Raw genomic sequence first — 18,829 nt, forward strand, 5'->3', positions numbered from 1 at the left:
CTCAACAATTATAAAAAGATAGAGATCATACCATGCATCTTTTCTGACCACAACACTAAAACTTGAAGTTAATGACAAGAAAAAATTTGGAAAGACCACAAATACATGTGAGGTTAAACAACATGCTTCTAAACAATGAATGGGTCAACCAGGAAATCAAGAAAGAGATTAAAAACTACATGCAAACAAATGAAAATGAAAACACAATGATCCAAAACATTTGGGATACAGCAAAGACAGTCCTAAGAGGGCAAAATATAGCAATCTAGGCCTACTGTAAGAAGCAAGAAAAATCTCAAATAAACAACCTAAACATACACCTAAAGGAGCTGAGAAAAGAACAACAAACAAAGCTTAAAGCCAGCAGAAGGAAGGAAATAATAAAGATTAGAGGAGAAATAAATGATGTAGAAACTAAAAAAACAATAAATCAATGAATCCAGGAGCTGGTTCTTTGAAAAAAATCAATAAAATTGATAAACCTCTAGCCAGACTTGTCAAAAAGAAAGGAGAAAGGGCCCAAATAAATAAAATCACAAATAAGGGAGGGGAAATAATAACCAACACCATAGGAATACAAACAATTATAAGAATATTATGAAAAACTACATGCAAACAAATTGGACAACCTGGAAGAAATGGAAAAATTCCTAGAAACATAAACAACTAAAAATGAAAAAGGAAGAAATAGAAAACTTGAACAGACTGATAACCAGCAAAGAAACTGAATCACTAATCAAAAACCTCCCGAAATTCTAAAGTCCAGGGCCAGATTGCTTCATAGGTAAATACTACCAAACATTTAAGGAACAGTTAATAACCTATTCTTCTCAAACTATTCCAAAAAATAGAAAAGGAAGGAAAAGTTCCAAATTTGTCCTTTGAGGCCAGCATTACCCTGATACCAAAACCAGACAAAGACTCCACTGAAGAAGAGAACTATAGGCCACTATCCCTGATGAACATGGATGCAAAAATTCTCAAAATACTAGCAAACCGAATCCAAGAGTACATTAAAATATTCACCATGATCAAGTGGGCTTTATTCCTGGGCTGCAAGGATGGTTCACTATTCGCAAATCAATCACTGTGATAGACCAGATTAATAAAAAAAAGGATAAGAACCGCATGATCCTTTCAAAAGATATGGAAAAAGCATTTGACAAAGTACAAGATCCATTCATGACAAAAATCCTCAACAAAGTAGATTTAGAAGGAACATGCCTCAAAATAATGAAGGACAGGGGTGCCTGGGTGGCTCAGTCGTTAAGCATCTGCCTTCGGCTCAGGTCATGATCCCAGGGTCCTGGGATCAAGCCCCACATTGGGGTCCCTGCTCTGCAGGGAGTCTGCTTCTCCCTCTCCCACTCCCCCTGCTTGTGTTCCCTCTCTTGCTGTGTCTCTCTCTGTCAAATAAATAAATAAAATCTTTAAAAAAAAATAATGAAGGACATATATGAAAAACCCATAAATGAAAAACTCAGTGGGGAAAAACTGAGAACTTTTCCTCTATGGACAGGAACAGTACAGGGATGTCCACTCTCACCACAGTTATTTAACACAGTACTGGAAGTCCTAACCTCAGCAATCATACAACAAAAAGAAATAAAAGGCATCCAAATCAACAAGGAAGAAGTCAAACTTTCAGGATTTGCAGATGACCTGATATTCTACATAGAAAACCCAAAAGACTCCACCAAAAAATTGCTAGAACTGATAAATGAATTCAGGAAAGTTGCAGGATACAAAATCAATGTACAGAAATCTGTTGCATTTCTATACATCAATAATGAAGCAGCAGAAAGAGAAATCAAGGAATTGATCCCATTCACAATTGCACCAAAAACCATAAGATACCTAGGAATAAACCTAACCAAAGAGGTAAAAGATCTGTACTCTGAAAACCATAAAACACTGATGAAAGAAATTGAAAATAACACAAAGAAATGGAAAGACATTCAATGCTCATGGATTGGAAGAACAAATATTGTTAAAATGTCTACATTACCCAAATAATCAATACATTTAATGCAATCCCTATCAAAACACCAACAGCATTTTTTCAAAGAGCTAGAACAAACCTACCTAAAATGTGTATGGAACCACAAAAGATCCCGAATAGCCAAAGCAATCTTGAAAAAGAAAAGCAAATCTGGAGGCATCACAATTCCAGACTTCAAGTCACATTACAAAGCTGTAGTTATCAACACAGTATGGTATTGGCACAAAAACAGACACATAGATCAATGGAACAGAATAGAAAACCCAGAAATAAACCCACAACTATATGGTCAACTAATCTTTCACAAAGCAGGAAAGAATATCTAATGGAAAAAAAAACAGTGTCTTCAACAAATGGTATTGGAAAACTGGACAGTGACATGCAGAAGAATGAAACTGGACCACTTTCTTACACCACACAAAAATAAATTCAAAATGGAGGAAAGACCTAAATGTGAGACCAAAAACCATCAAGATCCTAGAGAACACAGGCAATAACCTCTCTGACATGGGCCAGAGCAACTTCTTACTAGATATGTCTCCAGTGGCAAGGGAAACAAAAGCAAAAATGAACTACTGGGACTTCATCAAAATAAAAACCTTTTGCACAACAAAGGAAACAATCAACAAAACTAAAAGGCAGGGGTGCCTGGGTGGCTCAGCCAGTTAAATGTCTGCCTTCAACTCAGGTCATGATCTCGGGGTCCTGGGATTCACCCCATGTCAGGCTCCCTGCTCAGGGGGGAGTCTGCTTCTCTGTCTCCCTCTGCCCCTCCCCACTGCTCGTGATCTCTCTCTGGTGTGTGCCCTCTCTCTCAAATAAATATTAAGTTTTTAAAATCTTAAAAAAAAAAAAACTAAAAGGCAATCTATGGAATGGGAGAAGATATTTGCAAATGATATATTTGATAAAGGGTTATTATCCAAAATATTTAAGGAGCTTATAACACTGAACACCCAAAAAACAAATAATCCAATTTAAAAATGAACATGAATAGACTTTTTTTGTCAAAGAAGACATCCAGATGGTCCACAGACACATGAAAATATTCTCAACATCACTTACCATCAGGGAAATACAAATCAAACTACAATGACATATCACCCAACACCTGTCAGAATGGCTAACATTAACACAAGAAACAACAGGGGATGGCGAGGATGCGGAGAAAGGGGAACCCTCTCACATTGTTGGTGGGTGCAGCCACTATGGAGGTTCCTCAAAAAGTTAAAAATAGAAGTATTTGGCTTCTCCACCAGCAGGCTCCAGCTTCCATCCTGGACGGTGCCCGGGGCTGCGCAGGACATCAAAGAAAAGAATAGCAGCAATTCTCTGAACAGAAAAGCGACCACTTTCTGGAAGTGTATATTTTTCTAGGGTCATTGCTACCCTTTTAGCATTTTGTTCTCTCATTCATCTATTCTCCTCTGGACAAAATGACAAGAGGGAAAAAATCACCTCAAAAAAAAGAACAAGAGGCAGTACCGACTGCAAGGGACCTATAAATACGGACATTAGTAAGATGAAGGAACTGGAATTCAGAATGAAGATTATAAAGATACTAGCTGGGCTTGAAAAAAAGCATGGGAGATACTAGAGAATCCCTTTCTGGAGAAATAAAAGAACTAAAATCTAACCAAGTCAAAATAAAAAAGGCTATTAATGAGGTGCAATAAAAAATGGAGGCTCTAACTGCCAGGATAAATGAGGCAGAAGAGAGAATCAGTGATATAGAAGACCAAATGATGGAGAATAAAGAAGCTGAGAAAAAGAGAGATAAACAACTTCTGGATCACAAGGGCAGAATTCGAGAGATAAGTGATACCATAAGACGAAAAAATATTAGAATAATTGGGAAGAAGAAGAAAGAGAAGGGCAAAAGGTATATTGGAGCAAATTATTCCCCTAATTTGGGGAAGGAAACAGGCATCAAAATCCAGGAGGCACAGAGAACCCCTCTCAAAATCAATAAAAATAGGTCAACACCCCGACATCTAATAGTAAAATGTACGAGTCTCAGAGACAAAGAGAAAATCCTGAAAGCAGCTCGGGACAGGAGGTCTGTAACCTACAACAGTAGAAATATTTGATTGGCAGCAGACCTATCCACAGAGACCTGGCAGGCCAGAAAGGACTGGCAGGATATATTCAGAGCACTAAATGAGAAAAATATGCAGCCAAGAATACTATATCCAGCTAGGCTGTCATTGAAAATTGAAGGAGAGATAAAAAGCTTCCAGGACAAACAAAAACTAAAGGAATTTGCAAACACAAAACCAGCCCTACAAGAAATCTTGAAAGGGGCCTCTAAGCAAAGAGAGAGCCTAAAAGTAACATAGACAGGAAAGGAACACAGACAATATACAGTAACAGTCACCTTACAGGCAATTCAATGGCATTAAATTCATATCTTTCAATAGTTACCCTGAATGTAAATGGGCTAAATGCCCCAATCAAAAGACACAGGCTATCAGATTGGATAAAAAAACAAGACCCATTGATATGCTGTCTGCAAAAGACTCATTTTAGAACCAAAGACACCCCCAGATTGAAAGTGAGGGGATGGAAAACCATTTACCATGCTAATGGACATCAAAAGAAAGCTGGGGTAGCAATCCTTATATGAGACAAATTAGATTTTAAACCAAAGACTATAATAAGAGATGAGGAAGAACACTATATCCTACTTAAAGGGTCTATCCAACAAGAAGATCTAACAATTGTAAATATCTATGCCCCTAACATGGGAGCAGCCAACTATATAAGCCAATTAATAACAAAATCAAAGAAACACATTGAAAACAATACAGTAATAGTAGGGGACTTTAACACCCCCCTCACTGAAATGGACAGATCATCTAAGCAAAAGATCAACAAGGAATAAAGACTTTAAATGACACACTGGACCAAATGGACTTCACAGATATATTCAGAACATTCCATCCCAAAGCAACAGAATACACATTCTTCTCTAGTGCCCATGGAACATTCTCCAGAATAGATCACATCCTAGGTCACAAATCAGGTCTCAACCGGTACAAAAAGATTGGGATCATTCCCTGCCTATTTTCAGACCACAATGCTTTGAAACTAGAACTCAATCACAAGAGGAAAGTCAGAAAGAACTCAAAGATGGATGCTAAAGAGCATCCTACTAAAGAATGAATGGGTCAACCAGGAAATTAAAGAAGAATTTTAAAAAATTCATGGAAACAAATGAAAATGAAAACAACTGTTCAAAATCTTTGGGATACAGCAAAGGCGGTCCTGAGAGGAAAGTATATAGCAATACAAGCCTTTCTCAAGAAATAAGAAAGGTCTCAAAGCAGCTTGGGACAAGAGGTCTGTAAACTCTTGTTTAGCCCATCCTGGGATGCAAGGTTGGTTCAACATCTGCAAATCAATCAATGTGATACAATACATTAATAAAAGAAAGAACAAGAACCATATGATCCTCTCAATAGATGCAGAAAAAGCATTGGACAAAGTACAGCATCCTTTCTTGACTGAAACTCTTCAGAGTGTAGGGATAGAGATACTCCATATCATAAAAGCCACCTATGAAAAACCCACAGCAAATATCATTCTCAATGGGGAAAAACTGAGAACTTTCCCCCTAAGGTCAGGAACATGGCAGGGTTGTCCACTATCGCCACTGCTATTCAACATGGTACTAGAAGTCCTAGCCACAGCAATCAGACAACAAAAAGAAATCAAAGGCATCCAAATCGGCAAAGAAGAAGTCAAACTCTCACTTTTTGCAGATGATATGATACTTTATGTGGAAAACCCAAAAGACTCCACCCAAAACTGCTAGAACTCATACAGGAATTCAGTAAAGTGGCAGGATATAAAATCATTCCACAGAAATCAGTGGCATTTCTATACACCAACAACAAGACAGAAGAAAGAGAAATTAAGGAGTCAATCCCATTTATAATTGCACCCACAACCATAAGATACCTAGGAATAAATCTAACCAAAGAGGCAAGGGATCTGTACTCAGAAAACTATAGAATACTCATGAAAGAAATTGAGGAAGACACAAAGAAATGGAAAAACGTTCCATGGATTGGAAGAACAAATATTGTGAAGATGTCAATGCTACCTAGAGCAATCTACACATTTAATGCAATCCCTATCAAAATACCATCAACTTTTTTCAAATAAATGGAACAAATAATCCTAAAATTTGTATGGAACCAGAAAAGACCCCGCATAGCCAGAGGAATGTTGAAAAAGAAAAGCAAAGCTGGTGGCATCACAATTCCAGACTTCAAGCTCTATTACAAAGCTGTCATCATCAAGACAGTATGGTACTGGCACAAAAACTGACACATAGATCAGTGGAACACAATAGAGAGCCCAGAAATGGACCCTCAACTCTATGGTCAACTAATCTTTGACAAACCAGGAAAGAATGTCCAAGGGAAAAAGACAGTCTCTTCAACAAATGGTGGGCGCCTGGGTGGCTCAGTTGGTTAGGCGACTGCCTTCGGCTCAGGTCATGATCCTGGAGTCCCTGGATCGAGTCCCTCATCGGGCTCCCTGCTCGGCGGGGAGCCTGCTTCTCCCTCTGACCCTCCCCCCTCTCATGCGCTCTCTCTCTCATTCTCTCTGTCTCAAATAAATAAATAAAATCTTTAAAAAAATAAAAAATAAAAAAAAAACAAAAACAAATGGTGTTGGGAAAACTGGACAGCCACATGCAGAAGAATGAAACTGGACCATTTCCTTACACCACACACAAAAATAGACTCCAAATGGTTGAAAGACCTCAATGTGAGACAGGAGTCCATCAACATCCTAAAGGAGAACACAGGCAGCAACCTCTTCGACCTCAGCCGCAGCAACTTCTTCCTAGAAACATCGCCAAAGGCAAGGGAAGCAAGGGCAAAAATGAACTATTGGGACTTCATCAAGATAAAAAGCTTTTGCACAGCAAAGGAAACAGTCAACAAAACCAAAAGACAACTGACAGAATGGGAGAAGATATTTGCAAATGACATATTAGATAAAGGGCTAGTATCCAAAATCTATAAAGAACTTATCAAACTCAACACCCAAAGAACAAATGATCCAATCAAGAAATGGGCAGAAGACATGAACAGACATTTCTGCAAAGAAGACCACCAAATGGCCACCAGACACATGAAAAAGTGTTCAACATCACTCCTCATCAGGGAAATCCAAATCAAAACCTCAATGAGATACCACCTCACACCAGTCAGAATGGCTAAAATGTAACAAGTCAGGAAACGACAGATGTTGACAGGGATGTGGAGAAAGGGGAACCCTCCTACACTGTTGGTGGGAATGCAAACTGGTGCAGCCACTCTGGAAAACAGTATGGAAGTTCCTCAAAAAGTTGAAAATAGAGCTACCCTATGTTATACGCAAACAATGAATCATGGAACACTACATCAAAAACTAATGATGTAATGTATGGTGATTAACATAATAAAAAAAAAAAGAACCAAGGGAGCCAGCAGCATAGAGGGGGGAAGGGTGGGGAAGGAGAAGCTATGGATGGTGACAATAAATTCTTGTGAGAAGGGGGAAAAAAAAAAAGAAAAAAAAGAAAGTAGAGCTACCCTACAAACCAGCAATTGGACTACTGGGTATTTACCCCAAAGATACAAATGTAGGGATCCGAAGGGGCACATGCACCCCAATGTTTATAGCAGCAATGTCCACAATAGCCAAACTATGGAAAGAGCCTAGATTTCCATCAACAGATGAATGGATAAAGAAGATGTGTTATATATATATACACATACACACACACACACACACACACAATGAAATATTATGCAGCCATCAAAAAAAAAAAAACAAAAACGAAATCTTGCCATTTGCTATGACGTGGATGGAACTAGAGGGTATTATGCTAAGCGAAATAAGTTAATCAGAGAAAGACAAGTATCATATGATCTCACTGATATGAGTAATTTGAGAAAGAAGACAGAGGATCATAGGGGAAGGGAGGAAAAAATGAAACAAGATGAAACCAGAGAGGGAGACAAACCATAAAAGACTCTTAATCTCAAGAAACAAACTGAGGGTTGCTGGAGTGGAGGGGGGTGGGAGGGTGGGGTGGCTGGGTGATGGACATTGGGGAGGGTATGTGCTATGGGAAGCACTGTGAATTGTGTAAGACTGATGAATCACAGACCTGTGAAACAAATAATACATTATATGTTTAAAAAAAATAGTAGGAAGGGTAAATGAAGGGGGGGAATCGGAAGGGTAGACGAACCATGAGACACTATGGACTCTGACAAACAAACTGAGGGTTTTAGAGGGGAGGGGGTTGGGGAGATGGGTTAGCCTGGTGATGGGTATTAAGGAGGGCATGTATTGCATGGAGCACTGGGTGTTATATGCAAACAATGAATCATGGAACACTACTTCAAAAACTAATGATGACTAACATAACATAACATAATAAAATAAAATTTAAAAAAATAGAACTATTCTACAATCCAGCAATTACACTACTAGGTATTTACTCAAAGAACACAAAAATACTAATTCAAAGTATACTTGTTCCCCAATGTTTATAACAGCATTATTTATAATAGTCAAACTATGGAAAGAGCCCAAATGTTCATCGAGTGATGAATGGATATAGAAGATGTGGTATATATACACAATGAAATATTACTCAGCAGTCAGAAAGAATGAAATCTTGCAATTTGAAATGACATGGATGGAAGTAGAGGGTATTATGCTAAGTGAAATAAGTCAGTCAGAGAAAGACAAATGCCATATGATTTCACTCATATGTGGGATTTAAAAAACAAAATAGATGAACAAGGGGGAAAAAAGAGAGAGAAGCAAACCAGGAAACAGACTCTTAATTGTAGAACAAACTGTTGGTCAGCAGAAGGGAGGTGAGTGGGGGGGGATGGGTGAAACAGGTGATGGGGATTAAGGAGTGCTCTTGTTGTAATGTGCACTGGGTATTCTATGGAAGTGTTGAATCACTATATTGTACACCTCAAACTAATATTACACTGTGTGCTAACTAAATGGAATTTAAATAAAAATTTTTAAAATAAGTAAATAAAATAAACTTACTGCCAACTCAAGGAGAAATACTGCTACCTCAAGAGATACTAATGAGTAAAAGACATGGACAGATAGTTCACCAAAGAGGCATAAGCAGCAAAAAATGTGAAAAAACATTTGATCTTTTAGTTATAAAAAAAAATTGGTTAAAATAACAATGAAACAATGTTTTCCCCTATTCCAAATTTGAAAAAATTTTTAAAAAGCTATAATGCTCAGTGTTAGTGAGGGTTACACTAGCATTAAAATCCTGTCTGGAAAATAATTTGGAAAAAGTATACCAAAGTAGTTTATTAACATCCTCTGACTTAAGTAACCTTATTAATTGTAGTTCATGTTATTATTATTTTTTTTAAGATTACCAAGTTTTTTTTAAAGATTTTATTTATTTATTTGACAGAGAGAGAGAGAACACACAAGTGGGGGTAGTGGGAGGGAGAGGGAGAAGCAGAAGCAGACTCCCGGCTGAGCCAGGAGCCTGATGTGGGACTCGATCCCAGGACTCTGGGATCGTGACCCGAGCTGAAGGCAGATGCTTAACCAACTGAGCCACCCAGGCGCCCCTGGAATTGATGCTATTAAAATAGGTGTTCAGAGAAAGACAATTATCATATGATCTCACTGATAATGTGGAATTTGAAAAACAAGGCAGAGGATATAGGGGAAAGGAGGAAAAAATGAAACAAGACTAAACCAGAGAGGGAGACAAACCATAAGAGACTCTTAATCTCAGGAAACAAACTGAGGGTTGCTGGAGTGGAGGGGGTGGGAGGGATAGGGTGGCTGGGTGATGGACACTGGGGAGGGTATGTGCTATGGTGAGTGCTATGAATTGTGTAAGACTGATGAATCACAGATCTGTACCCCTGAAATAAATAATACATTATATGTTAATTTACAAAAATGAAAAAAAAATAGGTGCTATTTAAAAGGTTTAATTATCTAACAATAGAAATGAATCATTAAATGTTGAAAGATTAGTAATATTTCAGCAATTATAAATCATATTCTTTAAGAAAATAACATTTGAAAACATTCACAAGGCAAATAAAAAACTAGACTACAAAACTGTTTATATACCATGGCCATAAGTCTGCGTACATCCGTGCACACACACATACAAATAGCAACACGTGTGGGGAACATACCAGATTCAGAGCTCAGCAGGAAGTGGGACCGGCACACAGCAGATGCAGTCGTGAAGTAGGTACTGGTTTTGCATTACGACTTGTTTTCTCACTTAGCTTCTTTCTGTTTTCTCACTTAGCTAGAAAAATGTGGCCAATAGTCTTTGGTTCTGGCATGGGATTGGGAATGGCCTACTCCCAAGTGTTGGCATGATTTCCAGGCTCCATTATCTTCTACATGGAAAATTTGTCAGGGAGCAGGAACAGTGACTTATACCTGAGAGCGTCCGAGTGGGAGGAAAAGAGAAATCATGTTTATTCCTCAGGAGTAAGCCCTAGAGTAAGCTGACATTCTTCTGTAACAATGTTATCGGTAATACTTGAAACTCCAGTACACTGTTTATGTATTTGAAATGAAGTCCATTTCCTGTTTTGTATTTTGTCTCTGGAAATTGCAAGGAGGTGGTCTTAAGAGAAATAAATTAAAAGTAGGCAGCCAAAACAAAAACAAAAACAAATACCAACACTGGTGCAGACATAAAAACGCTACAGGAGAATATTCAAAACCTAATTTTATCTTTATGGGTGGATTACGAATGTGTTTTCTTTTATTCTCTTTCTTTATTTGGTAATTTGGACAATATGGAGAACGTTATATTTTTATAATTAAAGCATTTGGAGGAGAAGGATAAGGCGATACTCCTAAAACGAGGAGACATTCATTCATACACTGATTTAACCAATATTTACCAAGGGTCTACTGGGGCCAGTCGACTGTGTCAGGTCCTCAGTGTCCATGCAAAGGGTGAACAAAACAGGCATGATTCCTTCCCCCAGTGACCTTACAGTCCCTGTGCCTCTCAAGACTTGTATTTCTGGTTTTCAGCCTCTCCTTTCTGAGTATTATCTCACTCAGAATAAATAGGTTGTATTTTCTCATACTCAGCAAAAAAAAAAAGAGAAAGAGAGAGAGAGAGAAAGAAAGAAAGAAAGAATATTAGCTTGTTTTACTGCAAAGAAAAGCTAGCAACCAATTCTCTTAACTTGCTATCCTTTTGCTCTAATGAGCTAACTTTCTTCCTGAAAGATGACTGTGTCAATCAGCAGCAGCCAAATTGCCAAATGACACCTTCCTTTCTCTCTGATGTGTTCCCAGCCCAGGAGCTCAGTTTAGCAGAGTTCTGTGCTGAGGCCCAAAAGGAATGAATTGTTTCTTTTAAATAAACAGTAAGATGAGCTCCAGAAGAGCTACAGTGAGCTCCATTTTCCCCCTAAGATTTTGCTGACATTTCTACAATATAGTGTGTGTGTGTGCATGATGCACTAATGCATAAGTGCTGTGTATGCATTTATATATGTGTACTAGATTTCTCAAGTGAAACTGAACAATTAATTCAAAATATATTTAATAAATGATTCCAAAATTAACTTTCGGTAAAGCTACTGCCCTATAACTCACTGATTGGCTGGGCCAGAATTTTAAAGCATTATTTTTCTCCCAGTTGGAAACACCTTCTGTCAGGCAGTCATTGGTCACTTAGAGGATCCCTTCCAAGTGGCAGTAATGATCCTAGCCCCTGGGGAGATGGAGATGAATGAGGCAGTCGTTGGTCTTAACCCCCTTACCAGGGTGAGCAGAGGTGTAGAAAATATTACAGTAGTGTGAGCTAAGATCTATGTTCCAGGTATTTTCAAGAAGCTTTGGGAGCCAAAGGAGAGATCATCTCATAAATTCTCATGAACATGTGCTATTTGTGTTAAGTTTGCACACGTGTACAAGCTCAAATAGCACACAAAATGAGGGCAGGAAAAGAAGAGGCATGTGAAAATTGAGGAACCAACAAGAATACTATAAACTGTGAACCAGGATAATGTATTGACCTACTAATGGTTGTTTTATTTCTGCTGCTGTAAAAGAATTGAAAAGGATGTGAGCTCTTTTGTTTTTCTCATGTTTTCTGTCCTCTCCATTCTGACAAGTTATGGAACACTACTCTAAATCCTTTCCTTAGCTATTAATTCAATCCTCCCGAAAGCACCATGGGAGAAGAACTACCATTCTCTCCAGTTTACAGATAAGAAAACTGAAGCACAGAACAGGTAAGTAACTTACTGCTTAGTGTGAGTGAATTCAAACAGAGATTGGGTCAAAGCCTATATTCTACAAACACTACCCAAACAAAGCATTCATATGCAGGATATGTATAAAGATCTCCAGCAGTTCAAGAAGAAAAAACACAGAAAAATAGTCACCATAATAAAATTCATAGAAGAAGAAATATGATTGGAAATAAACATGCAAAAAGATGTTCAGCCTTATTTAGTTTTTGCAAAATAAAAGCAAGTAAAGCAATAACAGAGTGCCATTTTTCTGTCATCAAATAGGCATAAATTAAAAAGTCCTACAATGTCAATTATTTGCAAAGATTTGGGGGAAATGGAATTGTCCTACATTACTGGTAAGAATAGGAATTGGCATAACAACTTCAGAGAGAAATTGGTAGCAGCTATGTAAACTTTATGATCCACTCTGGATGTACAAACTAGAAAAAAATTCTCACACATATGCACCACAAAACATATAATGACAGTAATTAATCTATTGGTTTTGATCTATTAAATCTGACATCCTAAATGTCTATTACAAAGGGAACAGACAAGGGGCACCGAGGTGGATCAGCTGGTTGAGCATCCGACTCTTGATTTCAGTTTGGGTCATGATCTCGTAGTTGTGGGATGGAGCCCCTCGTTGGGCTCTGTGCTCCACAGGGAGTCTGCTTGGGATTCTCTTCCTCTTCCTCTGCCTCTCCTGCTGGTTCTCTCTCTCTCTCTCTCTCTCAAATAAATAAATAAATCTTTAAAAAACAAACAAAAAACCCCAAAGGAAACAGACAAAACTTGTTAGGTTGATAATCATGTTGTGAAATATTATACAGTGAATAAAAAAATTGAGCTATATATAAATTACCTATGTCTGTAAGCAATTAACTACCATTAATTCTGGGTTGTGGGAGACTAGATATTTGTTATATTATTCTTCTTGTTTTGCCATATCTTTAAAATTTCTTAGGAAAAAAACCACAATCTCCTAGGCAAGAGACCCTAAGGATATTTCCAACCCTTAGAAAAAGATGATCTCTCTTCCTGTCTCAAGGAAGGAAGCATAAATCCCGCAAGATACCATAAGTATCTCAGATCCCAATTATATTTCCCACTTTTTGCCACTTTCTTGATGTTGCAGAGGCAGATAATTGGGTTTTTTGGAAGATTTATGATTATTTGACCCCCTCCCCATCTCCCCTCCTTGGGTTTGGATTGTTGGTTCCAGGGCTAAAGGGTATCCTCTTCTTTTTTAAGATTTTATTTTTTTATTTGAGAGAGTCAGCGAGAGAGAGAGAGAGAGAGCACAAGCAGGGGGAGGGGGAGAGAGAGAAGCAGACTCCCCATTGAGCTGGGAGCCCGATGAAGGGCTCGATCCCAGGACCCTGAGATCATGACCTGAGCTGAAGGCAGACACTTAAGTGACTGAGCCACCCAGGCACCCCTCACTTTTGGTTTTAATCAGAATGTTTTAGATTATGTTAAAAGCTTGGTATTAATCAGAATGCTGTGGATTATGTGCTTTGATGTTATTTAGAGATAAAAGGACCTCAAATCAAAATGCCTTAAACCAAAACTGAAGCCCATTGGCTCATATATCTGGGAATTCCAGGGGTTAACAGTTCCTTCAGGCATTGCTAGACCCAGGAAATTAAATATTAGATTCTTCTCCTTCCTCCTTTTTCTCCTCCTCCTTTTCATATTCTTCTTCAATTTTTAATTCTGCTCTTGTTGGCCTCATTTTCTCCTACTAGAGATGGACTTTTTCTATGCATTTAGGGAAGATGGTTGCCAGCAGCTGCAAGTTTACATGCTCTGAGTTTAGTAACTCCAGTGGAAAGACAGACACTTTTTCTCAGTGTCCACATATCAATCCCAAGAAAAGGTTTTGATATCCTTGTTTGGGCCAACTGTCTCTCCCTTGGACCACTTACTGTTGCCATGAGGTGTGGGCACCATGACGATACCCTACCAGAACAAAATGTAATGGGAATGGAGCAGTTTCCCCAATGGAAGAAGGGTACTATTACCAGACAAAAGAGAACAAATTGATGGTTCCCAAAGGGGAGGTGGGTGGGGCAATGAGTGAAATAGGTGACAGGGATAAGGAGGACACTTGCTATGATGAGCACAGGGTGTTGTATGGAAGTGTTGAATCACTATATTGAACACCTGAAACTAATATTACACTGTATGTTAACTAACTGGAATTTAAATAAAAACTTTAAAATAGAAAAATAGCTTTCTCTGAATCATCCTTCTATTGAGGCCAGCATGGTGGTGGCAGGATCAACATGATGGAGGATGGCAGGTCTAAAGTTCCAGGTGATGGCCCCAGAGCAAAGTAGGCAGACACCTAAGGCTTTTATGAAAGTAGATACGAGAAGCTAGATGATAACAAAGAAGTCTTCAGCATCAAATAGCCTAGAAGTAGATATGAGACAAAATCCTTCTTCCCTGAAATACACAGAGAAGGAAGAGTCTGGGATGGTATATTAGTCAGGATTACCCAGAGAAATAGAACCAATAGGAGATATATATATATATATCACATATATTTCACTGTACATATATTTCACTGTAAAGAAGCACGTCAGAATATATATGTCCTATTGGTTCTGTTTCTCTGGATAACCCTAATACAATATAATAATATATTTATCATTAGGTATTAGATCATGCAATTATGGAGGCTGAGAAGTCCCAACATCTGCAGTCAGCAAGCTGGATACCCAGGAGAGCTGATGTGTAATTCCAGTCTGAGTCTGAAGGTTTGAGAACCAAGAGAACCAATACTGTAAGTTCTATTCTGAAAGCCAGCAGACTCAAGACCCAAGAACTAATGTTTCAATCTGAGTCTGAAGGCTGGAGAAGACCAGCTCAGTAGTCAAGGAGGGTGACTTCACCCTTTTGTTCTTTTCAGGCTTTCACCTTATCAGATGAGGACCACCTACATTAGGAGAGCAATCTGCTCTACTCAGTCTAACAATTCAAATGTTAATCTCATCCTGAAACACTTCCCCAGACACACCCAAAATAATGTTTGACCAAATGTCTGGGCACAGCATTGCCTGGTCAAGTTGACACATAAAATTAACTATCACAGAAAGGGACAGGGAGGTGTCCCTGCTTTTATATGCTTGAGATTTTCGGGTAAGATACCTCTTCTCACCACTCTCTTCTCACTCCCTTCTGCTTCTTTGTTTGGCTCTTTATTCCCTCTTTCATTCTTCTCTTGTGCCCTGTTCCCCTCCTTTCTGACATGTTTTTATATTTTCTTATGGAAATTAAAGTCTTTTTTTGGTAAACAAACAAACAAAAAAAGACAACTGCAGACTTTTCAGGAAAGACTGTTATCATTTTGACTCAGTTACTAAACATGAGAAAACTAACTCTCCACAGCTGTGACATGATGAGAATTGTCCCTCCTGTTTCAAAAGATGTGACTAAAGATGCCTATGAGGAGAACAGAAAGATATACATACAATATTAGGACATATTTAACATCATAAAGATATCTCCTTGGAGAAAGAAAAGTCCAGAAAATCCGTGGGAGGAGGCCACTTCCTTGAGAATCTTTACTTCTTATCACAGAACTGATGGACACACGATCAAAAGACACCAAATGCCTTCTGAAGACCTGAATGAGGAATGGAGGGTGTCTTGAGTGGTTAGCCCATCTACTCTCAACAAGCAGGAGGACTCTGTAAGCTTTAGTATTGGTATTTATACTGTGTCTGGCTGGCTAATCACCCACTTGTCCCCAAAGTTTAATTTTGAACTCGGTCATACTGGCAGTAATCCCTCATCTCCTGGTGCAGATTTAGTTCCAGCGTCCACAGTGGGAAAGACCAATGCACACAGCTTTCCTCCTACTTTCTATCAGGGCTGCATGCTGTAGCCAGATCCTGATTTCATGGCTGCCTAATCAAATGGAAGTATGAGTGCTTTTTTCTTCTCCCAGGGGAAACATCTGCCCTCCCTAGTATGGCCATGCTGTGAAAAGAGAGATTGTAGGCTCTATAGCCTCTTCCCCAGTAGCTGATCACCAGGCAAAATGTCAGAGCAGCTGGTGCTCATCAATTCACCCTCTGTGATTTCAAATACCAATTAGAATTGTGAACTCCTAATTGCCTCATTTCTATCCATTTTAAAGTAATTAATAAGTAATTGAGTAATGTGTTAATAATAGCCTCAACCACTTTCCCTGTGATCAGCTCTTGTATTAGTCATCTTTATGACCTGTGGGGAGCATTGCACTCAGGTCATGTCTTGCTAATAGCCCCCAAGCTGGCCCTGTAAAGCAATCATTTCTTACCAGGGAAATTTGCTTTCATCCCCCAAAGCAGTTTAAAAAAAAAAAAAAACCCAAAAAACAAAAACCAACCAACCAAAAACACCCCAAAACAAAAAACAAACCAAACAAATTCAACCTTTGAGCTGTGATTTGTCAGACATCTTTTAAAATTTTTTTCCTCCTCTTGCATGTCCTGTCCCTTCCTCTCATCCAGTTTATTCTCCCACTTAAACTCAGAGGGAGGTGTCAACATCCAGGACTGATTTCTAATTGCAACGAAGACTTACCGCATGACTGCTCCTGAGCACACAGTTCCTTCAGTGGCTGGAACATTCACTTGGATTCCCAGTTTTGTTTCACCATAATTATAGCTTATATCAGCTGTGAGATGTGAAGGGACTTATTAACCTTTGGGTTTTGATTCAAGGTGAAGGATGGCCACTGCAAAACCACCCAGGCCATCAGGAGAGCTGTAAGCAGGAAGCACAGTCATTATTAGATCTCCCAGAGACTGAAACTTGCTGGTCTCATGATGACCCCCACCAGCTGAGAGCCAGGGTGACCAAGTCATTTAGAAATGGGTTGAGAAAGCACTGGAAGTCTCTATCAAATATCACCAATCTTCAGTCTGAGGAGCTTGGGGGTTTGGAGATAGAAACTCTCATTCTAAAGATGCAGGATAAGAGTTCTTGCTTTCTGAGTGTGGACATGAAACTACTGGAGAATAATTTACAGGGCTTGGGTGGGATAGGGTCTTTTCAAGCAAAGTGTCCTTCTATTAATTATTTCTTCTTTCCCCTGGATTCACAACAGCTCTCTCTCCACTGGTCTCTTTCATGTAGAATATTAATATAGTAAAGTACCTCCCTTAAACAAACAAAAATCAAAACTGCTCTCCTCTGCCCTTCCCTCTTTCCTCCAGGGACTACCCTGTGTCACAGACAGGCTCTCCATTTGCAATGCCGCACCCTCCTCAACAGGTCCAACCCAAAGTGCAGACTGCTCCACAGTATTAAAACTGTTTTCTCAAAGAAGTGGTGGGGTGAGTGTGGGGAAGAAAAATATAAAAGGTGGACACAGATGGGCACAGCCACAGGACATACCCTCCCTATCTCTAACCTCTGCTCCCAGATGAGAACTATTGCTCAAGAATTACGTCATGTTAACTTCTCATTTTGGAGTCTTTTGATCAGTCTTCTAAATAATGAAATCAAAACTCTGTTCTTGCTACTTGGATCCAAATCTGGGCGACACGAAGAGCAGATTATAACGTATATAGTCACTCCATTAGGTTGGGTTCCCCAGGAACAATCTTTGCCACCAAGATTTGATGCTGGATGTTTATCAAAGACTGTCCCTGAGAACAATACCTATAAACGAGTAGGACAAACTGGATTTCACTAAGAGAGGTTAAAGTGGTATGTGGTTGCACTGAGGTTTCAGCCAATCTCACAGGAGCTCTGAAACTGAGATGGTTCTTCACAGATGTCCTGGATGGAGGCAAGGAGTCTGGGTTCTGATATCCCTGCATCAAGAAGTCATTGAATACAGGCTGCCCCTGGGAGGAAGCATAACCCTAGACAAGGACAATTTCTGTGGAAAGACTCAGCCATGAGCGAACAGCAGTCAACTTTCCTGACAACTGGAAGAATGAGTGTCTCACTCCTTGAAGACGGATATAGATGATGGGCCTCACATGCAGCATATTTACCCTTACTCCCTCCAAGTCACCCTCCTCAAGCCTGTTCAGGTATCCCAGCCTTGCCCATCCCTTCTTAGGCAGAAGTATGGTAAGCTTCTCAAAACACAGAGGTGACTTTGTTCATTCCCTTCAATGTGTTCTGTGAGAGCAGGATTTGTTTTACCCCTTCTCTCCCTCTCTAGGAAGTGGGCTTTATTCACTTCCAACAACAAGCAACCACAACCATGCTTTTCTTCCAGAGACTTCCTCCTAATCTCAAGTGCTTCCGCTAAAACCTGTTCAAAAGGTGACTAATCAGAGCCAAATGCAATTCTAAGGAAAGAGATTGAAACTCTTCCATATCCGTTGTCTATCCTTCCCTTTAATTAGAGTTTCAACGACTTCCTAATTATCAAAATCAAAGGATAATTTTTACTCCTTAATTCATTTGACATCTCTAGAATATGAGCTTACTCAACACTTTGAAACTACCTTCTCTCCCTCCTCCATGTTTTTTTGACCTCACATTCTCTTCACCTTTTGTTTAC

At 39.1% G+C, this 18,829-nt stretch overlaps 1 protein-coding gene across 1 annotated transcript; it reads left to right on the forward strand.

The window, feature by feature from the left end:
- Window positions 1–10,157: 10,157 nt before the first annotated feature.
- LOC110576454 (MICOS complex subunit MIC10-like) lies at window positions 10,158–10,473 on the forward strand. Its single transcript, XM_044919763.1, is given in 4 exon segments — window positions 10,158–10,279; window positions 10,348–10,402; window positions 10,404–10,430; window positions 10,432–10,473. Coding segments are annotated over 4 exon segments (246 nt in total).
- The last annotated feature ends 8,356 nt before the right edge of the window (window positions 10,474–18,829 follow it).

Source organism: Neomonachus schauinslandi, chromosome 11 (genome assembly GCF_002201575.2).
Source record: "Neomonachus schauinslandi chromosome 11, ASM220157v2, whole genome shotgun sequence".
In the NCBI taxonomy this organism is placed as follows: Eukaryota; Metazoa; Chordata; class Mammalia; order Carnivora; family Phocidae; genus Neomonachus; species Neomonachus schauinslandi.